Genomic DNA, 24,281 nt, shown 5'->3' on the forward strand with positions numbered 1-24,281 from the left:
ATACAAATATAACAGTAATGATACTTATACACCTATGATTGTAGGTATGTGAAAGTATATTGCTATACCTGTGAGTTTATACAATCGGAGTAGAGACGTAATATTCTAATGTACATAAACAAACATACATGTACACATACACACACATATATATACAGAGAACACTGTTATATAAGAATACTGATATAGACGAGTGTGTGTATTAAATTAGTTGATTTAAGACGATTATAGGGGCTCGGGAAACCTTGACACCTTCCTGTAGTGTGTTGCAATGTGCGTCTTCAGCTCAGCCCGCTCCTCGTGCGAATTCTCGAAGCCCTTGTGCGCTATCTGCTCTATCAGCGCGTCGCGCTCCGACGCGAGACTCTCCTTCAGGTTGTCGCTGTACGACCTCGTCACCGAGCGCGAGTAGAACTTGTCGAGCTTACTCAGGTACCACGAGTACTGGTGGTACAGCGGCAGCTTCGAAAGCTTAATGATGTCCATCGCCCTGTAAGGCTGGCTGAAGTTGTTCACGTCGAACGTCAATTTTTTGAGGCTCGCAACGGCGGAATCTTGTTTATTCGTGGCCTTCTTCTTCCTCGGCTTCTTCACCTTCTTCTGGGGTCCCAACGCCCTCTTGATCTTCGCGTCCGCCTTCGCCTTTATCTTCCTCCAGTTGTTCTTCACGTAGATGTAGCACGTCTTCCCCTCGTTGCTTCCGTACATTCTGCAGGGCACCTTTGCTCCGAGGAAGCAGTCCTTCAGTCCGAAGCTCACCATCAGGTCTGAGATGAACGATCCGAACACGTACGCCGTGGACGTGTTCATGAACTGGTATACCATGTTGTTGATCAGTGCCCTTTCCATTGCAATGTCGAAGCTGTAGAAGTGCGTGACTCCTTCGAACGCGTCGTAGGCTATGATGTCCTCGTTAACGAAGGCTATTGGGAGACTCGACTGCTTATTCTTAAACTGCTCCAGCCCCTGCTGTAGCTCCTCCAAATCGACCTCGTTAGGCATCTTCGGCGCTCTTAGGAACCTTTTCGGCGTCTCCGCGTTCTCGTTGAAGACCCCAACGTTGTATTCGTCCTCTTCAAGCTGAGTGCTGATCGACATGTCTGAGTAGTCGCTATTTGTCTTTCCTGGACTCGAGGGCGCGTAGTCGGTAGACGATGAAAGCGTCTTACAACTCTTCCTGCTTCCCTCTCCGTCGCTGCTGGTGCTGCACTCACTGAGGTCACTCAGCGATCTGGACGGAGTCTCTTCTATTTCCGTCCTGATCCCCTTGATGTCTCTTGCTATGAAGGCGCAGATGTTGTTCACTGAGTTCATGTATGCCAGCGGGCACTTTTCGATTCCTATCGAGGAGAAGATGTTAGCGTCCGACGCGAAGACGAAGTTCGGCACTCCTCTTCCGCTTCCCAGGTCCAACAGCACGCTCTTTTCGTCCAGTCCGAACTCGACCATCTTCTTGCACACCACCTTCAGACTCGAGTGCGCGATCTCTCCGTACATGCCCACTGTGGACGTAATGATGTCGTTCGTTGGGCCTCTGAACAGGAAGGAAAGGCTGCTATCTCCTTTAAACCTCTTCGCTGAGCTCCTGTCGCTGTATACTCTGTAGAATTCTGACTCGACGTGGTCAACATAGTTCGTTATTTCATCTGATGGCCTTGACCGCTTCACAGTTCTTACAGGAGTGCAAATATCGTACTCTACTGGTGAATTAGAGTTTTTATTTGGTGATTTAGATCTATATTTCGTGGTTGGTGAGGTAGACAACTGTGACTCTGCACACCTCATTTTTTAAAGCCGTCAAATATGTGTTTTTTAAAAAATAACAATATCTTACAACAACAAATCGCTATATTTCGCTGTTAACATTAATGTCTTTTGTAAAAGTGAAAAAAAAGACAGTAACATCCCAAATGTGCAAACGACAGGATGACATCAAAACCCGTTTGCTTACCCTTGTAAAATACCGGATTCGCCTATTTCACAGTTAGTAATTTAATTTTTATTAATTGTGTTAACAATAAATGTGCGTGATTTATGCTTTAATTAACATGTTTTGGTTTTACACACAACGTTAGCTTTCGGCATGCAAATTTCAAACTAGGCAAATAGTAGCAAAATGTGCATGTCTAAAACTATATTAAAACGCTATTGTACAAATCAATTATACAACGCGGAGTTATTTTCGTAATTACATAAACCCGAATTTGTCGAATCAGCTACAACTTTGGTGTCGTAAGACAGGTACACACACCAAAAACCGATATTATTATATTAAAGCTATATTTATAAACACAAATAATTTAAATATGATAAAAAAAATATTTATTTAATACAATATGTCTTTATGTTTTATGATATATAAATATCACCGACAACATTATCAATCAAGAATCCAAGATAACCTTAAACATATATTTTGATACAAGTTTATATTTAAAATCGACACAAAACAAATTTATATAATATCATATAAAACATTAATCTATAAATGGTGCGTTTTTGTTACCACAACGAAACCTTTTTGTTTCATCATATTCCCACTTATTTGTAGATATTTTACAAAAAATCTATTAAATATATTAAAATTAATAATTTTTTTGTTAAACAATATGATTTTGTACATATACTGTTTAGGATTCTTATAACAAATCCTCAGTAACAAAAACAACATAAAATGGCCCATAAATCACATTCTAGATCAATAGAAAGTAGAGAAAGGACTAGACACAAAAAACACGTACATAAAGATTCACACAAAAAACATAAATCATCTCATAGAAGCAACCGAAGGACCAAATCTCGATCCAGATCATCCGACATCAGTTATCGCAGAGAATCAAAACACAATCACAGTTCACACAGTAAAAAACACACACTTTCAGAATCCCATGATTCTAATTCAAACCATTTTGATTTACACACCAGTATAGAATCCGACACTCTTAAACACGAATTTGAAGTATCAAATTTTTCGAAGGCTTACGGACTGGATCTATCAGGATTCGTCGGACTCTCTTCGCAGATTTTAAATGTCACGTCTTCTTCCGAAGAGAATAAATTGACCAGACTTGAACGCAAGAAGATACGAGATCACGAACTTAGGCATCACCAAGAGAGGTTTTGGAAGTGCAAAAAGTGCGATTTTATGAACTATTTATCAAATTACGAATGCAAACGTTGTAAAGGCCTGAGAGGATCTTGCGCCCGTTGATTTTAATATTTAAAGTTGTAATTAAACGCAGCACCTGTTGTTCAAATACACATATTATTTGATTTCAATTAACAGTAAACATCGCAGTTTAAATAACATGGTAAGACCCGTGAAGTCGGAAAGTGCATTGCCATCGACTCTGACAGCATACGGAGGTTCAGGGTGCGTCGCAATGGCCGTTTCTAGTGACGGAATCACAATCGCCGCCTCCACGGACGACTACATTAACATTTACCCAGTGTGCTCAATTTGGGTGCCCTGTATTAGCTTGATAATTCCGACGCAAATATGTCCAAACAACCTGGACCTACAGACTGAGGTATGCGGAAACCCAGAATGCCTTTATCGACGGACTTATGATCCGTATATAAAGCCGCCATCGAAGGTAATACGTATGAAGCTGGGAAAACGACGAACGATGTCACAGGGGACGATACAGATACTGAGTTTTTTTGGAGATAAAAATGAATTCTTGGTGGGAGTTGGACCCTTTTTGCTAGTTATATACGATTTAACGAGGATGGACCCGAATCCAATTATCACAATTGATATGCGTTACTTTGGAGAGGACGCGATCGCGTATCCGTTTACAATGCAAGCATCGTTCACAATTTTGAATATATACCGCAATTATATGTACAATAATAGCACGCTGTCGTGCATTGACTTCTTGTTTAGCACGAGGCCCTACGTTCCAACCTATTACCGAGTGCTTTTTAGTGAAGTCGATAAGTGGTGGTTCGTGGACTGCAGGTACACGTCAGGCATTCTGCCGAGAGATTCCTTGGACGAAGATGTGCCATATATTCTGTACAACCACGATGGCTCAAGTGCAATTGGATCAAAAATGCACAAAGAAGCCCATCAAAATTCAGAGAGTTGTGTATATAGCAATGGTTATATGGATACGGATGACCTAAATCATAATCAACACGCACGCCCTAGTACGACCACGACTACAACGACCACGAATGAAAACACGGACGTTGAGAATGATGATACACATACTTCGAAACCGACCTTAATTCAGAATTTGGGGCACGAAATTGGAGATTTTCTATATAATTATCCTCAGGAGCCCGACTCAGGTTCTGAGGCGCAAAGCATCGGAGAGGATGGACTCAGCTCGACAATGGAGGGCGTGGCTGACATGGATGCGGGAACGGAAAACGAAGAGACGCAGAGTGAAGACTCGGACACGAACATGAACAACTCGGACGACTTGGAAGACAGCAAAAGCAACGCCTCAGACCAGACGTACAGGGACAGCAACTTCCCATACTTGGAGTCAGGCGCCCTGGAGGTGTCATCAAATTTTTTGTTCAGAAACAGTGAGAAATCAGTGTACTACGGATTCTCGCTCTTGGAAAGAAGGTTTATCTGCAGCAGCGACAAAGTGAAGAAGCACGCTAAGGTGATAGGCGAAGGAACACTGACGTACGAGCAGGAGTTTATATTTGGCACATTCATACCACTGGCATCGGTGGTGGTCCTAAAGCTGACGCTGCCGAACAAGTTATGCGTGCGGAGGGGGAAGATAAGGCACTGCGAGTTGAGTGAGACCTCTGTGGAAATACTATCGGACATTGTGATATCGGCCGCTGGCATGAAGGCACACTCGTTTATTTCAAGGAGTCTAGGGAGGCTCTTTACGATTCTCTTCAACGATAGGTTCTACGTTCTCAAATACACGACATCCTCTGTTGTTTCAACACAGTTAGAGGAGTGTGCTGAACATGTTAAGGACGAAGATTCGGAGGAAACAGATAACTTCAGTGATGTCCTTATGGGCATGAGCCTGGACAAAGATAATCACCATGGTGTGCATGAAAGAAATCTTACTATGGCAACAGTGGCTGAAGAGCACCTTAATGATGAAGTTAAACATTATTGTGTGAATATTGCCTCACACAGCAATAAGTGTTACAGACTTAGAAACACTTACGATTCTGAGGAGGAGTCAGTCAGCGTGCAGTTCTGCCACTACGACCCTGTGTTGAAGGTCAGATACACGATGGGATGCTTCGACACCTCCAACGGAGACGGGTACCTAGCAATCTGCAACAACTACAGCTCGCAGTGGACGCTGCAGATATTCAGCCTCTCCTCTCAGTCGGGAGTGGACGCAATCAGACTCGTGCTCGACGCGTCAAAGTGCAACGGCTTTATGCAGCTCTGCTGGATACCCTTCAGCAACAAGATGTTCGTCATCTCGAAGATGAACGGGGAGCTGTATCAGCTCGAGCCGAAGGTGACCAGGAGCTGGGTTGGCCTCATACCCAACTTTTCGTCCATAGACAAGAACCTGGAGTTCATCGAGGACGAGAACATATTTGACCTGGAGCCCACGGCGCGTGTCGACTCGCCCAACGACGGAGGTGACCCTGACGACTCAGGAGCTGATAGCGACATCCTGCAAGCAGTGGAGAACGACATAATGACCAGCCACAGGTACCCATTCACCGACCTCGGCTTCTCGCTTATCGGCAACGAGTGGCTGAAGCCGATGCGCAAGCCTGACATATCACAATATGACGCAGTGCATCACACCCATGAAAAAGAGCTCCACGACCTTTACCACCAACTATTCTAGTGAACATAAGACCCTAATGTGTTCCACAATCATGTTTGAGCGGTACTGATTACTTGTCTGCACATTAGTTATGTTAGTTGTGTACACAGAGAATAAACATTACTATATTGCTAGCTGCAACTTAGGCGCGATACAAATGAGTAAATTATTAATTGGCAATGAATTGTAGAAATACTCGTACTTAAAATTTTAAAATGAAACGCGTGTTTACGCCTTAAAGCAGAAACGGTATCAGCGCCTTTCTGTTTCTGTCATAATTCGGGAAGTCCCTAAGGTACTTGGCGTGCTTTTTCTTCGCCCAGTTTGCGAGGATGAGGAACACTGCCAGCGCGAACAGGTACGCGGTGGCCGTGTTCACAAAGAGCGCAACTACCACCCAGACCATCAACTCCCACAGGTAGTTCGCACACGACACGTACTGGAATCCCCAATTCATGGGAATGCCCCTCCCCGTTGTGCCTATTCATAGCGTTTAAGATATGTGCTTACCTTTGGGACGCAGTCTTCTGAGTGTCAGGTGAGTCATGAAGGTGAGGAACTGGAATACGAAATACAGAACGAACAGGACTATCTTTTCAGAACCTTTCGTGAAGAACAGAACAGGCCTGTACTGCGGGTGGAACAGGTAGAATCCGATTGAGACTGCGCACAGAATCCTGTCTCATGAATTAGCAACGAAACTTACCAGTAGTGGAAGCAGTTAGTGAACAGGTTCTTGATCGGCATCGTGTTTCTCGAGAACTTATGGATGAAAAACGTCTCAAATTCCCTCTTCACAAAGTGGAACATCAGCATGAAGAAGCCAAATCTGCAAACACTTATAAGTTCCCTAGACCCACCTCTGCGAGCAGTATCGAGATTTCGGCACAGTTTTATAGAAGAACGAGGGGAAAAAGTAAAAGAGAGGCAAGATAATCAGAGGTCCCAGGTACTCGAGGAAAAAGACCAGTCTCCATGATATCTGGACTCCTAAAAACGCATTTTCCAGCCATCCTCCCTACCCAAATCTCTAAAATACAACGAGTTTCCGTCCTTCAGGCCCTGGTCCTTGAGCTTCTCACTTGTTAGACGTGGCCCAGTGGCTAAACGAATACATCAATTCCAGTTGCACACCTGAATTAAGATTCCACCTTTGGCGCTCTGGGTAGAACCGATCTGATTATTATTTGTTAATTTTTTGTGTGTGTTTACTACTTCTTACGTTTTTCGTAAAATAATGCTTTCAGGTCATCTCCCGTTGCTTCTTCCGGGATTGTGACTCGGTCTAAAAATTCGCCTTTATATGACTTTAGAAACAAATCCATGTTTGATTCTATGATAATATTTTTTGAATATGTACAATTTCTTATGATGTGTCACTAATATCACTATAATTGTGATGAATAGCCTCTATATACTCATATATTTTAATTTTACTTATACAATTCGTTTTTTTTTGTTATTTTTTAACAAGTTTATACACAGAAATATGAGACGGAGTACACCGTCCATTCACAACCCTATGATATACATCTACTAATTTATAGAGACCATGTATTATATTTAATGACGGAAAATATTAGCTATAGAAAGTGCTAATATAATTCATGTGTGTGCTATGTCCTACTGCTTCCTAGGGCCTCCTCTGTTACCACCCCTCCCTGTAGAATATTGTTAGATCACAATTAGGCCAAAATTAATTATATATAGTATGCATAAGTGGGATCATTATTTTAATTAAAGATTCTATCACCTATGTCTTTTTTTATGTACACATTTATGCCTAAATTTGTTTTATTACTTACTTGGACCACGCCTTGGGTGTAACAATTGATCCACGTCCACCTCGTCAAGCATTTCCTGAGTAAGTGGAGATTGATACCCAATAGATTTCGTATCAATCTTGGAAGGATCAAGAGTCAGCGCAATAGTGAGGAAACAAACACTGAACTTTGAGTCCTTACCATTTTTCGTCTTTGGGTCAGCCCTATTGAATGTAATTAGATAGTATATAGGATTTTTTAAAAGTTTTTTATATTTAGTTTTGGCTTACAGTCTATCTTGGGTGTCAACTGTCGTAACCTGATGTAGACCGTTTATACTGTGCCTGAGTATTTCTGCCGTTTCGACTACGTTGCTCATTGCCCTCCCTGTTCCCCTAATTGTAATCACAGGGACGCCGTTGGAGAGTAACTTTTTAGCGTAGGTAACGTAGTTTGAAACTCTGCCTAGGGTGGTCACTCTGATTTCACCCTCTCCAATCGGTTTAGCGTTAGCAGGTGATTGGTCTAAGTTATCTGACATTTGTAGAATCAAGATTCGGCTACGTTTTTGGGTCGGCTAGGTTTATAAGCTCAAGATACTAGAATTTTACACTGTTTGTCATCCCATGGTATTACAGCCATATATCATATGGGGGGTATGTGCCATCAGATTGTGCAAATTATATCTAATTTAAAATATATTTTGTTTTCGAATTCTTATCTTAGCCTTGCTTTTTGAGACTTGTTTTTAAACAAAGCTATTGTTATAATATTATCTCCTTTATTTAATAGATTTTTGGTTTACATTATTTATTATATACAGTATAACATTTATTACATTTAGCGTTAGTTTTATTTTGTTATAAAACCTTTTGTTGCACTGCCTGTTTCACCTTCTCTACGGTGTGTCCTTCCTGCTTGTGCATAATCCTCATTGGACTTATCATTGGATTCATTTGTGATATATACATACACACCCACCTACACATGGTATTATTCATATTCTTTTATACTTACAGCAGCCATAAGCAAAATGTTCCCAGCGGGACTAGTAAAAACGTGAGCCTACGTACCCATTTATTAATTGCACATATATCTCACACACATGGCATATATATACTTATTTACGTTCTTACGATAAAAAATATTTCCTTTCGTTTGATTTTATCCTTCTTAGAAACAGCATAGGCAGTACGATGCATAAAAGAATTGCTAATGAAATAAAAGCAACCGTTCCCTTTGCAATTACTCCGTATTGTGACATTTTCTTAGATATGTATAGTCAAAAGGTCTATATAACATTCATTAAACCGATATCAACCAAATAGGCGTTTTTAAAAATGATTATTATAATACAATAATTATTTCGTATGATACATCGATAGTTATTAAAATATTACTTTTCGTTAATACATTTGTACTCATATATTAACGATAATTTATATTTATTTATTATTTGCATTGTTGTGAAAAATATATTTTGAATTTATTGACACCATATTTATTCGTAAACATATTTTAAATTTCAAATGGATTCTTCCTTTTTCCCGTGGAATCACTTTTCAACAGTCTAGCGTCCAACTTCGTAATGTCTTCATGCGATTTTGGTAAATTTTCATCAGGGTACAGCATATAGTTGTTCAGCTGCGACACATGTACGTTCAGCTGCCTGAAAATTTATTACATCACTTCTCTCATTCTCACTTTGAGTATATCCAGTTTACAAAAGGCCGCCAATTTACTGGGTCGTTCCTGTAGTTTTTATCACAACCGTATTTTATTTTACTGCTTACATTAGTGTGTATACGTCTCCCAGAATAATCAGGCCTCTCTTTGCTCTCGTTAGCATCACGTTCATTCTTCTTGGGTCTCGCAGGAATCCGATATCCTTCGATACGTTTGACCTCACTGCGCTGAATATTATCAGGTCCTTTTCTTTTCCTTGGAAGCCGTCCACGCTGTCTATCTCAATCAGGTGTGTTTTATAATCCTACTTATTTGTCATCAGAACACGACTTTACCTTCATGTAGTTAACATTTTTCCTTATCATTCCTCTCTGTGCGTCGTATGGCGTCAGTATTCCAATCTAATATATTAATTATTATGTCAATGTTACCTGATTCTCCTTTACGTCTCCTGCTTTCAAAAATGAATTCACCAGTGCCAAAACACATGTCAATTCCCTATATTTTTTTAATACATCAATACATTTTAAAACTAAATTAATCTATCTAGTGGCTGAATAATATTGTTCAATATAATTGTAATAAAGTTGACTAATAATCCCGTACATTGTATTGAACTTCGACGTTCCATGTGACGTTTCAAATTGCGTGTTTGGAGAACCGGTGCTTACGTCCACGAACACCAAATTGTTTCCACACACTGGCCACTTAAATCCTAGAATTGGTGGCCTATTCGTATCGTTTACGTCTGAAACACATAATATGCCAAGCGTGTAAATTATTTAATAAATATCTTTTCAATGCTGACTTTACGTAATGAAAATAAATGCCATTGAGTATTTATTTAAAAATAAGTGGCAGTATCAATTATATTTACTGATGCCTACCTTGGTTTCTTATTTGGCCATCGTAAAAGTGCATGTTTGGAAACTCTGCTATTGATGGATGCATCCTCCTTTGTATATCCAACAGGTGTACTGGTGCCACTTTATCTTCAATTAGTCTTTCGAGCAATGATTTATTCAATCTAAACATACGTTTGTAAGTGTGATAAGTTTCGGCGAAGCATTACTTATATTTTTATTACTCACTCACCCCAACGTTGATGCTTGCATTGATATTATTGTTGGCCTCAACTGCTTATGATCTCCTATCAACACCAGTGATCTACATCCTCTTCCAATCGGTATCATATTTGACGCCTCTATGTAAATATAAAGTTAATAACATCGTTATTCGTTTATATAACATCTATCAATCACTTGTTAAATGTTTTATATAGCTGAAGCACTAACGTATTTCATATTTTCATTACTGTGCATATATAAACGTGCCTATCATTTCTCACCTATCGACTGTGCACACTCGTCGACGATGACAAAAGGAAATGTGTGTGATGACAAAATCTCATTTCCTGAGCCAACGCATGTCGCTATAACTATCTTATGCTTCTTTATTGCTTCTGTGAATAGCAAAACCCGTAGAGTGTTTGCTTCTTTGTGCATTCCTGCCATTCTCATTTGAAGGTAGTTATTGTACCGATACAGTCCTAATTAGCGTTAGTATTATTAAATTTTTATGAAATCGCATATACTAATAAATTCCAAATACTTTTACTTACCTTTAATCGCTTCTTCTTGCAAATCCCATTCTGAACTTGCTCCTATTCTTAGAGCTGTTATTCCTCTCTTTGACAATCCTTCGATTAAATTATCGGCTAAACAAGATATTAATTAATAATTTTAAAATACAAATTTTACATATTCAACCTCTTATTTATATAATTGCCAATTTAATCCATCTGTTTATCAAGTAGCTTATTTGTTGTTTGTTTGTTCTATTTATGCATAATATTACATAACCTTCATCTTTCATCTCAATGATTTCTTACCTGCCACGTTTGTGTCTGCAACTGCCAATATTCTTACGTCTGGGTACATTTTATTCCAACTGTCTATTATTGCACATGCTACGTGTGTTTTTCCTGTTCCCGGTGGTCCTTGTATCAGCGTCAATGGGTTCGTTATTGCGGATAAACATGCCATGTGCTGAGACGGCGTCAATGACATTGTTGTTGGCAACTAAATACATTATTCTCAATAAAGTTTAAATTTAATACTTACCATCTTGTTTGTTGGAGCCTTTGCATTCATATCCTTCGAGTGCATCAATATTTCTTTCATTTCATCCGTGAATAAATATTTACTCGCGTTTGACTGAGACATGTTAATTGTTATTTCAGGATAACATACTTTTATTTACTTATGCAAATGGAAACACACATCTATCTAATGTAATATCTATGACAACCCATTGAGATATACCTAGTTCTAACTATACTTATACTTACATTGATTGGATATACTGTGTGCGTTAGCGACAAAAGTGCTTCCATCATTCTTATGTGCGGTACCATTGACTGTATATGGAATACTCCGAACAATGTACAGCTAAACACGTCTTCGCTTTCAAACTCCTCTCTGCCTCCTTCACAATCATTGCTCTTTTCGTAGTCTCCACTTGATTTACTCAGCAACAGGTGCTCATTGTTTATCGACTGACCCGTGTCACTCTTCTTTATGTTAAGGTCTGCTACATACTTCAATCCCAAGCTCAGATTAAGTCCTTCCGTCTTATGTTTTGTTACGCTACACAGGAATCCCATATCCTATATGTTTATTTTAATCGTTAATGCCATATATAGTTATACCATTAACATATAATCCAAAATATAATCAATGTTAACAAATTATAACTCTTTACTTACCCATGATTTTTTCGTAATCTGATTATACCTATTAAGTGGAAGCAACATGACAACATCGTCTTCCTTCGTTCCATTGTTTTTGAGATATTCCGGCGTTATCTGTGCTTTCAACGTTACTAGTGGCAACACCATCCTCGACACACTCATCACCAACATCTGATTTTGATACAGACGTTCCATTTCCTTTCTCAACAGAATCTCGTTAAATATACACGACTGTGCTTCCATACACAACAAAATGCTAAAATTATCATTACGGTCACTAAATTTAAGTTTACACATACTCAAACACATATCACAAAATATCATTACTCCTCTTCTAATACACACCAATACCACTAATTCCTCATTTATATATTACTAATACCTGTTGTTTTGGTAGTAATCTCTTGCCTTTTCCGAGTAGAAGTTGTATTTGTCCAGCTTTATTGACCTTACGTACTGGAATGCTCCTCTTGCAAACTCATCATCCATTACGAAGATTATGTCGTAAAGCATGGCTTCCCATATGTCAGTAGGCATAAAATTAGTTCCTATTAATGATTGTAATTTGATAAATGCTTTACTTACCCTTTTCTTGTACTGACGCTATCTTATTTACGACCCTTTGTGCCGACACGTAATCTCTCTTCTTTATCATTTCACTCCACAATTGACTTATAAACAGTCTCCATACGCTACAGTTTGAGCTCTCCAACAATTCACAGCCCATTTCAACTGCTTTTGTCAAATTCTAAAAATCCGTTACATACCCTTTTAGTCAGATGTATTATCAAAACAACCACCATTATTATATCATCAGTTTAACTACCTATTATATTTAAGCATATCTCCATTCTTACATGGTTGATTTTGTTCCTTATTTCATTTGCCTTTTTACTTTCTTCTGACGTCACGTCTTGTATTGCTCCCACTTCTACTAGCATTGCTTTACTTGCGCTTGCTCTTGCCAATGATTTACTCGACCCCTTCTTACACACTACTTTCTACACAATCATATTCCATTTTTGTTTAAACAATACCTTATTTATGTTTCCTTCTCCGTCTTTCCACGTCCATGTTAGTGTACATTGAAATCCTCCTGGGCATGCTGTCACTTGTTCATGTTGCTGGGAACGTTGTGAAATCTCCGCACTTACATTTACTTTCATTTTCGATGACAGTGAGTTTCTCATGGTATTCATTTGACTTGCGTCTGATTTTGACAGTTCTTCTTCGAAAACTACTACATCCATCTTCCTCTTCTTACTTAATGGCTCCGAGGAATCAGGTGGACTTTTTTTCAACTAACACATTTAATATTCATTTTACAGACTTACATCGTATGTTTTTACGTACAAGTCCTGATTTGCGTACATTTCTGCCTCCTTAAATGTTTTCCCTTCTCCCGATCCAAAAAATGATAAATCGCCAATTTTCCATTCAATCGTGCACGAATGACCTCGCGCTATTACAAGATATCAATACAATATACTACCTGTAAAACTCCTATCGATTACTTCTTCAATAGCGTTTATTATACTCTTGTGCCCTGATACAATCCACTTACTATTTTCCTCCATTTCCTAAAAAATACTAATAACAGCAATAATACCTCAAATGAAGGTGTTGGCAACTTTGACAATATTATTCTTGCGGCTTCTTTTTTCGCCAACTTCTTACTTATAGCCGTTGTCTCTCCAGATAGTTTCTGTAAACATTTTAGTAAAATCATTTAATAAATATTGATTTAAACGTACTTTTCCATCGTTCAACTTCAGTTTGTATTTACAGTGTGCGAGTGTTTCAATTGTTTGTATATTCCAGTCAACTTTAAAACCCATGATTTTTTGCTTTATCGTTAGGCAATTAAGCACGTTATCGTCGTTGTATATCATATAGTTAAATTCCGGGTTTTTGCCGAACGATTTTGACATAGCTATTAGCTTATCATTAGTTGAAACGTTATTAATAATGTAATCTTCTCTTAAATTTATAATGGAATCACAATTAATAACTTCGGAAGAATTAGAAAAACCGGTATATAATTTCCTCTTGTTAGAAATAGGAGTAATATTTCTATGTTTATCAGTGTAGATCGAATCTAATCGGTAGTTTTGTGATTTTTGACGATAATTATGTATATTTAAACTACTCATCTTTCTCGAAATAAAATTAATTTTATACACTGAGGATTCTGTATGTTTGAGAAGTTGGTGTATAAGTTTCAAGTTGTTACACCTAGTAAAAAAATGTTGAGTCATTTGTATATTTAAATTGAATATGAATATTAAATAAATTCATTTTGCATTATTTATATACAATCGTAACAAATAATATACATTTCTGACATATAATGGATTATAAAATCAATATTATTATACCCAACCATTACATAACAATATCATTACTATATTAAATTAAATTTGTATATGGATACCGATTTTAGGACAATGAAATTATTAAATAACACTCTCATTAATTATAATATTTTCGGAATACATCAACGGTACTTTTCTCGGAATTCTAGGAAGAGGGTCACTACTACTTATTCTGGGTTAACTGATGAGGAGATAAACGCTAAAATCAGGGAACTTCAAATGCTCAAGTCGAACAATATTCAAACAATTCAACGTACTTCAGTTTGGAGTCGAATATTTGACGGAATTCTTCACGGAATTGGATGGTCTTTTGCTGGTAGGATCGTAGATTCTATTTTTGGCCCAAGATCGTTAAATATCACACCAAACCAGCCTGATAACACTCCTTTGGACCACCAAAGTAAGTATAAACATTATATTTAGTGTACATCTTATGCTGAACGCAATATTATTCAATTGGTTCAGTTATAATGTGTATGACACATTTATCATATTCTTTAAAATTACATTTTAGACACCGCCGCAAACTCAGAAGGATTTTCTAGCAATATTTCTGATAACTTATCTGACAATTTTACCGACAACTCGGAGTCTGGAGGCCAGGGCTGGAGCTGGATTGCTGAGAAACTACTTGACGATGAATAATCCTTACATCTACAAGCTCGTGTACCATATTATTTACTAAAAGTTATTTCGTTTATTGGAACATATCTTTTGTTCCTGAGGCTATATATAAGTGACTCCTGGTGCAGTCGCTTAACATCAATGAACGCTTTCCCTTCTTTAAAGAGTATCTTTATCTCCTCGGAGCACCTGAATGTACTATTTTAATATCACTATACATATATTAATTAAGCTCGGCTATTCTTATGTGTTAGTTTATTAGTGTAATAAAATTTGAGTTCAATATGACTACAATATTAGTGATTACCTTTCTTCACACTCGACTACGTCTCCAATTTTCTTATCACTGAAGTAGTTAAAACTATCTTGATTGACCAATCCATATACAGGATATACCTCTCTTTTAACTTCATCGACTATATATGCATTTATATTTAATATAACTTTTTGTTCAGATTCTATAATATCAGTTAGTATTCCGTAGAATGGTCCTGACTCTGATACTAATTTTACGGTATATTCCTTATTAAATAAACTTGAAAAGAACTTTTCTTCAAATAGTTTTGGGTTTAGACTTCCAATATTTAATTCATTCTTATAAACTATTTTGTATAATCTTGGTCTTTGGATAATATCCTTATATAATGCCTCCATTTTTAAATTAAAAGTTTCATTCGTTATATTATAAATGCGATATAAATACAATCTTAGTTTGTCAATAATATGTAATGGGAATATTTTCTCAAATGAATTTTGATTTAAAATCAAATGTGTATCCAATTTATGATTTTGACCATTTCGTATAGCATTTTTATTATCACTCATTTGATTAGATATATTAGTTGATTCATTTATTATAATATTCAAAATATCCCTTTCTTTTGTTGATGTGTATTGATTTATATTGTTATCGCCACAATGATGAACTGGTTGTTGTTTGTCTAAACACGAGTATACCTTTGTTAAATGGTCTATATCATATATGTTATTCAAATAAACTCCAAAATATTTGTTAAAATTAAATATCACTCCAATTCCATGTTTATAAAGAATTTTTAGTATATTATTATTTGCGATTGTTGAAAGAAAGATAGACGTTGATTTTGGCAGTGTGTAAAATGTGCGCGAATTTATTAAATCGTCATTTAACTTAATTCTTGATTTAATATGATACAAGGAATCTGATAAAGAGAGGTAGAATGATAATATACATGGGTGTTTCGACTTTTTTGAAATATTTAAAAAAACTTTATTTGGAACAATAATGTTTATTCTATTTATTCCACAAGTTATTAATGACTTAGTTCCATTATTAATTTTTGAATCATTTACAATTGATTTATTAAATGAAATTGCTCTTTTTAAAGTCCTATTTAACTTCAATAATGAAGAAGTACAAAATATTCTTGTTAAGTTGTGTAGCCTTCTTCTTTGTTTCATATTTTATTACATAATATTATAAATACAAATTATTAATATATTATTACTATTAAACTAATCATATACAGAATAATAGCATAATATTATATAATTATTATCATTTGATATGTATGTGTAGTGTATTAAACACCAACATTAGAATTAATTTTATATTACTTTAAATAACATATATTAAATTTGTTAGCTTTGTTACGGCATTTTACTTTATATATATAACAATAGCTGTGTGTGTACGGTTAATTTATAAAGTTAGAACTGGCCGAACTGCCCGTGAGGCTGCGGATGACTCTGGCTCTGCTTCTGCTGCATATACTTCGTGCGCTCCATGTTCCGGTGCCAGTAGCCGTACTCCTTCCACCACGAGATCAGGTCGCGCAGCGACTTCTCCTCGTGCGTCCAGAGCTTGAAGCTCTTGTGCGTCACGTAGATCGGGTCCTGCAGACTCTTCGCCTCCTGCGATATCACCGAGAAGCCGGGCGGGATCACGACGAGGATGAAGCGGAGCGGGTGGTTCACGCCCTGCGTGCGCTTCGGGTTCGGCGGAATGATCGCCCAGTTGATGTTGTCGGGCTTCAGCGCGCTCTCCTGGATGAGGTCGCGCTCCACCTTCGCGAGCTCGCAGTTGTGGCGGAACTTGGGGTGCGTGTAGAACTCCTCCAGGTTCAGCTTCAGCGTCTCGCAGAACTGCGCGATGATCTGGTCGAGGTTGCTGTACTTCTCGTTCTGCAGCAGCAGCTCCTTGCCGAGCTCGCCCGGGACCCTCTGGTTCCGCTCGTAGATCACGAAGGAGGCGAAGTTGAAGGGGTAGCTGCACGTCTTGATCACCAAGTTGAGCCGGTCCCACTCGCTCATCGGGCATATGCAGCACTCGCCGACCGGGACTTCCGGCTGCCTCAGGTACGTGATCACCTTCTGGAGCGGCCACATCTTGTACGCCGGGTGGCGTATGTTCCTGCGGTACTGTATCTTCTTCTTCTGCGCCGTCACCGGCAGGTTCGAGCGGTTAATGTCGTACTTGAGCAGCGGCGACGTGTACTCGTCGAGCCTCTCGTTCACCAGCTCGTTCAGGAACGTGTTGAGCACGTGCTTCTTCTGGTAGTTCGTCAGACTCACCTCGACCTTGTAGTTGTAGCTCGAGCCGTCGACGATCGGCTCGTAGTCGATTCTCGTCACTCTTCCCTCGAAGATCTCGCCCGCCAGGTTGTTGTACTTCGGGTTATCCTTCGCCAGCTTCTGCACCTCCGACCTGAACTGCTGGAAGTCCGTGACGTAGCCTCTGAGTGAGAGCGGTAGCAGCACCACCTTCGCCATGCGCGAGTGCAGCGCCTCGAACTTGCACATCACGTTTGAGCCCACCTTGAACGTGTTCTTGTCCAGGTTCAGCACGCTGTAGAAGACCTCTACGTTCGTCAGCTCCCCGTCCGACTTCTTCTGCGCTCTGTCTCTTCTATCCGGCTTACTCAGCAGCTTCTGCGACGTGCAGTTGCCGTGGTACGGGTACTGCAGCTCCTGCTTAATGAAGGTGAGGTACGGGTACATTCGCGGCATGTCCTGCTTCTCGTTCAGCAGCACTGAGTACGCCTCCAGGTCCAGGTCGTCGAGCTTCGCCGGGTTTGACATGATTTCATGTACCGCCTCCTCTCCACTCAGCTTTTCGTCGAGCGAGCCGTTGCAGAGCTTCTCCGCTATGAATCCGCTCTCCGTTGGGTGTATTCTCGTCGCGTCCAGCGAGTCTGTCGACGCGTTTTTGCCGAACTTTACGAAGGATGCCATGTTCATGAAGACCAAGGGCCCGAATATCTGCGTCAGGCTGCTTCTGCTGCTCGGGGTGAACGTGCGCAGCTTGTCCAGGAATAGCTGCGCCTTCCTTATTCCCAGTCCGCAGATGAATGCGACGTAGTTGAGCACGTTGCTCTTCATGCTCAGGTAATGCTCCAGTGGCTCCGTGCTCTCCTTCGTCGATCCCAGTGCCGCCTTCAACCCGTTAAGCACCTGCGAAGTGTTCCTCTTATTCTGATTCGCGTTGAGCAGCATCTCCAGGTCCACTCCCGCTGCGTTAACGTGCGTCACCATCACTTGCATCAGCGCATGCTCCAGCCTGTCTCTCGGCACCATGTCCTGCAACGCGTGCAGCCTTGCCATCAGCAGGTAGTTCTCGCCTGAGTCCGCCCACAGGTTCGTCATCTCCAGCAGCGTGTTCAGGTAGAACCTGCACACTGCCACTGCCATGATCAGGTGATAGTTGTGTTCCTCAGAGCCTGGTGCGTTCGCTGCCGTGCCACTCTCCTTCGACTTTGCTCTCAGGTACTTAGAGGCCACTAGGCGCGGCAGCTGCGTGTCCACCTTGCGCAGCTTCACTCTCGAGTTCATCTTGTTCAGGACCTCCTCGATATTGTAGTAGAGCGTCAGCGAGCTCATGTCCACCAGTCCTATCAGGATCGTCCTCACTTGGAACTTTGAAAGCAGACCATACAGCTGCTGCGACCAGGCGTCCCATCCGCTGCTTCCCGTCTGCCCACCGCTGATCAAATTGTTTATGAACCCCGACTGCGCCGCCCCGTTTGGCGGGTTCTTGTGTACGTTCATGTAAAGCGCGTTCGACCTGTCGTCCACCACCGCCACGTACACGTTCAGCGCGTCGTTGTCGTTCAGCACGCACATCACCGTCTCTCTCACGGGTGCGACTTCCAGCTTGTGGCGCAGGTACTGCTGGCAGTTGTAGAGCACGCTGTTCGTCGCGAGCTTGTAGAGCATCTCTCGCACCTCCTTTCTGAAGAGCGGTATCAGCTCCCTGTTCAGCATCCTCTCGAGCAGAATTGTGCAGAAGTACTTCCAGATGCTGTTCTTCGAGACCTTCCTCTTCGGAAAAAGCTTTATCAGCTCAGCCTGCATGTTACTCAGGTACGTCAGGTCTCTGCTGTAGAGGTCATTCAGTATCAGCGTCTCCTTCTCGATCAGGTTTTTCTCCGCCTCCATCTGCCTCAGCTGGTCGCTCGTGTTGTACTGGTTCGTGAATCCCGTCGCATTGTTGTTCGTGGCCACGAAGTTGCTCAGGTCCTTGTAGACTGTGTAGAACTGCTGGAACCTCCTGCTGTAGTGGTCGCTCTTCCAGTAGGGCTCGTCCGCCTTCGTCAGCGGGTGCACCGTCAGGACTACCTGCCCCTCCTTCTCCATCTTCAGGATCAGCAGGTACAGCTCCACCATCTTCAACTCCCTAAGCCTGTCGTTTAGGTATATGAACCTGTCTCTTCTGTCGCTGAAGTTGTGCGGGTACTCGTAGTAGAGCTGCGAGTTTCTCAGGAACCTGTTAAGCGGCATTCCGCACATCCTCTTAACGATCCAGCTGCTGTCTGACACCTCCACTCTCTCCTCTCCCTTTGGCGTCGTCACGCACGTCAGTGTGCAGTAGTTCCTGTAGTATTCTCTCAGTATTCTTCTCACTGATATGTGCGAGCTGTACTTTTTCGCGTAGTAGTCCACCAGTGCGTTGAACACTGTCTTTCCCGAGGAATATGCTCCTGACGCGTACGGCCCGAAGAACTCGTCTATTTGATACTCCTCGTTGCCCTGAATCAGGTCAAGGTCCCCTTCTATTGCGTTCATTGTAGCCGGCCCTGTTATTTCGTACTCGATGAGCCCTCCCAGTCCGTTCAATCCTTCCGACGGACTATCGTCCATGACAAACTTGGTGTGCGTGTTACTCGTGTTCAGGTGCCCTGACACGTCCACTTTCAACTCACTGTTACCCGTTGAGACTATTGTTTTTTCCAGTAGTTTTGCGAACTCGTTTGCGCTCGGCACGTAGTTAGAGCATATTCTACTCATTCCTATTCTTTCAAACTTTTCTATCAGGTACAGAGCTGGGTTCTTTTTCGATACCAATCTTGCGTGAGGTGAAGTCTGAGTTACTGGCTTTTCTATGACCTTTGGTGTCGAGTCCAATAAGTACTCGCTATCCATTCCTTCTAATAACTCCTTTCCCTCATCGTGATAAGTCAATTCATCCTCTTCCTGTTCTTCTTGTTCACCTTCGTCTCCCTCTTCTTCTTCTTCATCATCCCCGTCCTCATCGCTACCCATGTCAACGTCTCTATCATCGTCCTCCTTCACTCTCCCTGATTCATCAGCGTCTTCATATTCAAATAGCGTGTCCGTTTCAATTTTACTCCTTTCAGTTCTTGTATTCTCTACTTTTGGAGACTCATACTTATACTCTCTATAACTTTCCTTGTCGTTTTCTTCTTCTTCTTCGGGCTCATAGTCTTCCAGGAACTCATCTTGCAGATCCTCAACTTGATCCTCAGAGTTTCCATGATGTAAATGTTTTTTATTAACGTATTTCTCAAAAAGTGGGACTTTATGCGATTTATTATTTTCAGACATTTTAACAAACTTTCCAGATACTTCATCTTTATTAAACTCACCTACGCTAACACCTTGAGGATAAACTGCATCATCAACCTTGTACTTAATCTCCTTTTCATAGTCATTTTCTTTTAATTCACCTGGATAAACCATATCTTTCTCTGGCTCATCATAATCTAAGGTATCAGCCAATAAATCTTCATTCATTTCTTCGACAACTGCACCATCGTTATCTTCATCAATCAATTGTATTTCATTTTCAACTTCGTCTTCCAATACATTTTCAAGTTGTTCTGGCGATGATGGTCTTGTTGCTGCGTGAACTGGGTTGTCCATTATCTCAAAGTCTGCGAATGGATCATCTGGGTCATGTTCCAGTTCTTCTTCGTTTACTTTCAATATTCCTTCAAAATCTTCTAATGGCTTTACTTTTACTGGTTCGGTCTGCTCCACGTGTAGCGATGTGTAGTGATACGTCAGGTGTATGTTTACGTCGTTCAGGTGCTCAATGTAGTCAAAGTTGGTTGAGAAGTACAGTATATCTGTCGGCAGAAACTCGTGTCCGATCTTCTCTATTGTCTTTTGAACCTGCTTTGACAGTGTGTTAAGTCTCGACCACTCCAGGTCCAGCTGAAACACTCTCCACACTATCGTGTCTGTCAGTGGCGGACATACCAGGTGCCTCTTGTGGTACAGTATGAAGGGCACTTCCCAGTGCTCATTAAGGAACCATGTTATAAGCATTTCACACTTTTCTGCCACATCACTTGACACTGACGTGTGCTTATTCGTGTAAGTTCCTTCAAACGTCTGTTCGTATGATTTCTTTACGTTTTCCTTTGATAAATCTATGTTAAACTCATTTAGCAATCTCCGTGCCATCCACTGTGCTTCATTTTGTATCTCTCTCTCATCCAACTTTCTATTTCTATTTTTATATCTGATGTACAACCTCTCAGGCTCATCCACGTTTCTTATCTCCTCGTCCTCCTTCGTCAAATACTCCTTTGCCAACTCGTCGGGATCGACATACTATACGGGAATGATTAATTTAACAAACTTTAAGATAACTACGCAGTTTGACTACTTTAGTGAGTATAATTACCTGTTCAAGTGTTACTTCCACGTTACTATCTTGCTCCACTGATTCTCTTCTACTCAAATTAGTTTTTTCTAGGTGTTCTATCAATCCTACATCGTTGTCATAGTCTGGGTCTTCCTTGGGGTCGTAATCTGAATCGAGCTCCGGTTGATTAGGTAACAAGTTCTGTAGTGGCATTCTTTCATTCTTTAATATTTGTATCACAATGTCCACTCTTCCGAAACACTCTGCTACCAGACCCCAAGCATCGCTCAGTTCCGCCGCTCTTGTCATTTGATCGTCTTCATCCCATGAATCCTCATGGTCTATTTCCGGCTCTGGCTCCTTAACCTTCTTCGTTCCCTTTTTAAGTCTTCTCAGTCTCTTAAATGATGCTTCATCTTCCTCATCGTCGTCCAACTATATATTTAATTATAGTTAACAATCGTAATTATATCAGAATTTAATTGTATATGGTTGTTGGTCTTTAAATATTTAAATATAATTAAATGTGTATAATTTTATATATGGTTATTATCTAGTTACATATAACATACTCTAGTTCCTATGTTTTCTTCAATGAGTGCCAAATCCTCATCGTCAAGCTTATCTGGTTCATATTCTACATCTGTTGCCTCTTCTACAAAATCCTCAACCACTTCGTCTGTTATAAAATCTTTTAGTTCGTCTGGGATTTCAGTTCCTAATATGTCGTCATACTCGTCCTCTTCATCTTCCTCATCATCTTCAACTGATGAAGCTTCAGATTCTTCTGCCATTGTATCAAGATAATTTTCTTTTATTTCTGATTTCAATGTCTTTTGCTTCTTTGTTTTTTTATTTTTTCTTTCTATGTTCGACTTTTCTGTTCTTTTAAGTGATTTTTCGTTTGATACATTATCATTATTGTCATTTATATCAATTTTACTCGAATTATCTAATATTTGTTGAGGTTGATGATCAGTGGGATGAGATAACGTATCAAAATCGTTTTTCTTAGAATCAAATTTTGTTGACGATTGATTAAGTTCATTCATTTGATTGTAAACTTCAGTTTCGGGATCAGGTGTATCATAAGAAACAGAACTGTGAGATAGACTTTCATTTTCTAGTTTAGAATGGACATGATAATCTGATAATGATTGATTAGAATCGTTTTGAATAAAAGAATCATGATGATTTTGAAAATCATTTATTGATTCATCAGATTTATTAAATGAAGATAAAGTTTCATTATTATCCATTATTTTATAAAAAAATAATAAATTCTAAATGTTTTTTAATAATTTATAAAAAAAATTAATAGTATTATTTAATAAATATCATAATATATTTTATTATATAAATTAAATCTATTTTAAATTGTTATAAGTTATAAATTAAATCTTTAAAAAAATAAATAAAATACATTTAATTATATAAATATTATAATATATATAAAAATAAATTAAATGTAAATATATATTTTAATATATATCTCCCCATCTAATATATATATATATTTATATTTTATACTTTATTATTTAATTTATTTTAATTTAACATTCCAAAAGTAATTTCCAAATTTTTCTCATTATTTTTACATACACACCATTAATTTAATATAAATATTTTGTTATTTTTATTATACATTAAAGAATCTTCAAAAATATAAACATATATAAAAGATATGAATATTATGATTAAATCATAAAAGATATATGATTATATTTTATCGAGTTAATAAGTAAGGATTATTTTTATAAATTATCAAAGTTTATAAACTTGCACATTTTTACGCGATGTTTTAATTTGTTCCATCATGTGGACTTTCCTTGAATACCCAGGATACTGATATATCTTTTCCTAACAGTTTCGATCCATTTAAATCTATAATTGAATTAGTTTAAATTAATTTTAATAAATATTATATTATAATGTTATGATTCCTTATTATAATATATTATATTAACTTACTGTTAATAGCATTTTCAGCCTCATTTCTTTCTTTAAATTCCAGAAGTGCATATCCTTTAACGTATCCAGTTCTTCTATCTAGGTTTAAATGTACACTAGTTACAGTCCCGTAGTTTTCAAATAAGTCCCTCACGTCTTCTTCCTGAGCTTCTTCGTGTATTCCAGTAACTAATAAAACCCATCCTTCAATGGCTAAATAATTATTAATATATTTTATTAGACAACAATGATTTTATATTATGGAATCTTATATACATATTTAAGTTATTACATTTAACGGGATCTTCTATGTTAGTCATTATATATTATTGTATATGACATATGAAAATATTTATATATTTATATTATTGATAAAAATTTATTATAATTTAAAATAATTATTTAAATTAATCCACATATATCATATATACAAATCAATATTTAAACATTATTTTTATTTACACAAATAATTTAAAT

At 38.8% G+C, this 24,281-nt stretch overlaps 10 protein-coding genes across 10 annotated transcripts; 3 read left to right on the forward strand and 7 right to left on the reverse strand.

Annotated features, from left to right (window-relative positions):
- Positions 1-225: 225 nt before the first annotated feature.
- TOT_030000208 (conserved hypothetical protein) lies at positions 226-1,785 on the reverse strand (the record flags this gene model as incomplete). The annotated part of the gene is made up of 1 exon (XM_009692953.1): positions 226-1,785. One exon carries the CDS (start codon positions 1,783-1,785, stop codon positions 226-228), a length of 1,560 nt encoding a protein of 519 aa, XP_009691248.1.
- An 889-nt stretch (positions 1,786-2,674) lies between these two features.
- Positions 2,675-3,211, forward strand: TOT_030000209 (uncharacterized protein; the record flags this gene model as incomplete). The annotated part of the gene is made up of 1 exon (XM_009692954.1): positions 2,675-3,211. One exon carries the CDS (start codon positions 2,675-2,677, stop codon positions 3,209-3,211), a length of 537 nt encoding a protein of 178 aa, XP_009691249.1.
- A 97-nt stretch (positions 3,212-3,308) lies between these two features.
- TOT_030000210 (conserved hypothetical protein) lies at positions 3,309-5,804 on the forward strand (the record flags this gene model as incomplete). The annotated part of the gene is made up of 2 exons (XM_009692955.1): positions 3,309-4,936; positions 5,045-5,804. 2 exons carry the CDS (start codon positions 3,309-3,311, stop codon positions 5,802-5,804), a joined length of 2,388 nt encoding a protein of 795 aa, XP_009691250.1.
- Positions 5,805-6,018: 214 nt separating this feature from the next.
- Positions 6,019-7,108, reverse strand: TOT_030000211 (synaptic glycoprotein sc2; the record flags this gene model as incomplete). Its single annotated transcript, XM_009692956.1, has 7 exons — positions 6,019-6,263; positions 6,294-6,460; positions 6,490-6,612; positions 6,644-6,773; positions 6,806-6,886; positions 6,918-6,959; positions 7,006-7,108. 7 exons carry the CDS (start codon positions 7,106-7,108, stop codon positions 6,019-6,021), a joined length of 891 nt encoding a protein of 296 aa, XP_009691251.1.
- Positions 7,109-7,406: 298 nt separating this feature from the next.
- TOT_030000212 (uncharacterized protein) lies at positions 7,407-8,087 on the reverse strand (the record flags this gene model as incomplete). Its single annotated transcript, XM_009692957.1, has 3 exons — positions 7,407-7,444; positions 7,589-7,770; positions 7,837-8,087. The coding sequence occupies 3 exons, from the start codon at positions 8,085-8,087 to the stop codon at positions 7,407-7,409; spliced, it is 471 nt and encodes a 156-aa protein (XP_009691252.1).
- A 319-nt stretch (positions 8,088-8,406) lies between these two features.
- On the reverse strand, positions 8,407-8,810 carry TOT_030000213 (hypothetical protein; the record flags this gene model as incomplete). The annotated part of the gene is made up of 2 exons (XM_009692958.1): positions 8,407-8,527; positions 8,683-8,810. 2 exons carry the CDS (start codon positions 8,808-8,810, stop codon positions 8,407-8,409), a joined length of 249 nt encoding a protein of 82 aa, XP_009691253.1.
- Positions 8,811-9,064: 254 nt separating this feature from the next.
- On the reverse strand, positions 9,065-14,242 carry TOT_030000214 (regulator of nonsense transcripts-related protein; the record flags this gene model as incomplete). The annotated part of the gene is given in 23 exon segments (XM_009692959.1): positions 9,065-9,215; positions 9,231-9,298; positions 9,354-9,536; positions 9,568-9,633; positions 9,664-9,730; positions 9,839-9,980; positions 10,120-10,259; positions 10,328-10,436; positions 10,581-10,781; positions 10,854-10,949; positions 11,124-11,313; positions 11,356-11,448; positions 11,583-11,900; positions 12,000-12,318; positions 12,367-12,532; positions 12,570-12,732; positions 12,842-12,985; positions 13,022-13,108; positions 13,139-13,285; positions 13,319-13,446; positions 13,477-13,564; positions 13,594-13,689; positions 13,739-14,242. 23 exon segments carry the CDS (start codon positions 14,240-14,242, stop codon positions 9,065-9,067), a joined length of 3,666 nt encoding a protein of 1,221 aa, XP_009691254.1.
- A 168-nt stretch (positions 14,243-14,410) lies between these two features.
- On the forward strand, positions 14,411-15,004 carry TOT_030000215 (conserved hypothetical protein; the record flags this gene model as incomplete). Its single annotated transcript, XM_009692960.1, has 2 exons — positions 14,411-14,759; positions 14,874-15,004. 2 exons carry the CDS (start codon positions 14,411-14,413, stop codon positions 15,002-15,004), a joined length of 480 nt encoding a protein of 159 aa, XP_009691255.1.
- Positions 15,005-15,033: 29 nt separating this feature from the next.
- On the reverse strand, positions 15,034-16,423 carry TOT_030000216 (conserved hypothetical protein; the record flags this gene model as incomplete). The annotated part of the gene is made up of 2 exons (XM_009692961.1): positions 15,034-15,172; positions 15,291-16,423. The coding sequence occupies 2 exons, from the start codon at positions 16,421-16,423 to the stop codon at positions 15,034-15,036; spliced, it is 1,272 nt and encodes a 423-aa protein (XP_009691256.1).
- Positions 16,424-16,672: 249 nt separating this feature from the next.
- Positions 16,673-24,124, reverse strand: TOT_030000217 (mRNA transport factor; the record flags this gene model as incomplete). The annotated part of the gene is made up of 9 exons (XM_009692962.1): positions 16,673-19,408; positions 19,466-20,010; positions 20,125-20,610; positions 21,013-21,820; positions 21,894-22,289; positions 22,427-22,641; positions 22,798-23,001; positions 23,826-24,017; positions 24,097-24,124. 9 exons carry the CDS (start codon positions 24,122-24,124, stop codon positions 16,673-16,675), a joined length of 5,610 nt encoding a protein of 1,869 aa, XP_009691257.1.
- Between the last annotated feature and the right edge of the window lie 157 nt (positions 24,125-24,281).

The sequence above is a fragment of the Theileria orientalis genome, chromosome 3 (genome assembly GCF_000740895.1).
Source record: "Theileria orientalis strain Shintoku DNA, chromosome 3, complete genome".
NCBI lineage: Eukaryota > Apicomplexa > Aconoidasida > Piroplasmida > Theileriidae > Theileria > Theileria orientalis.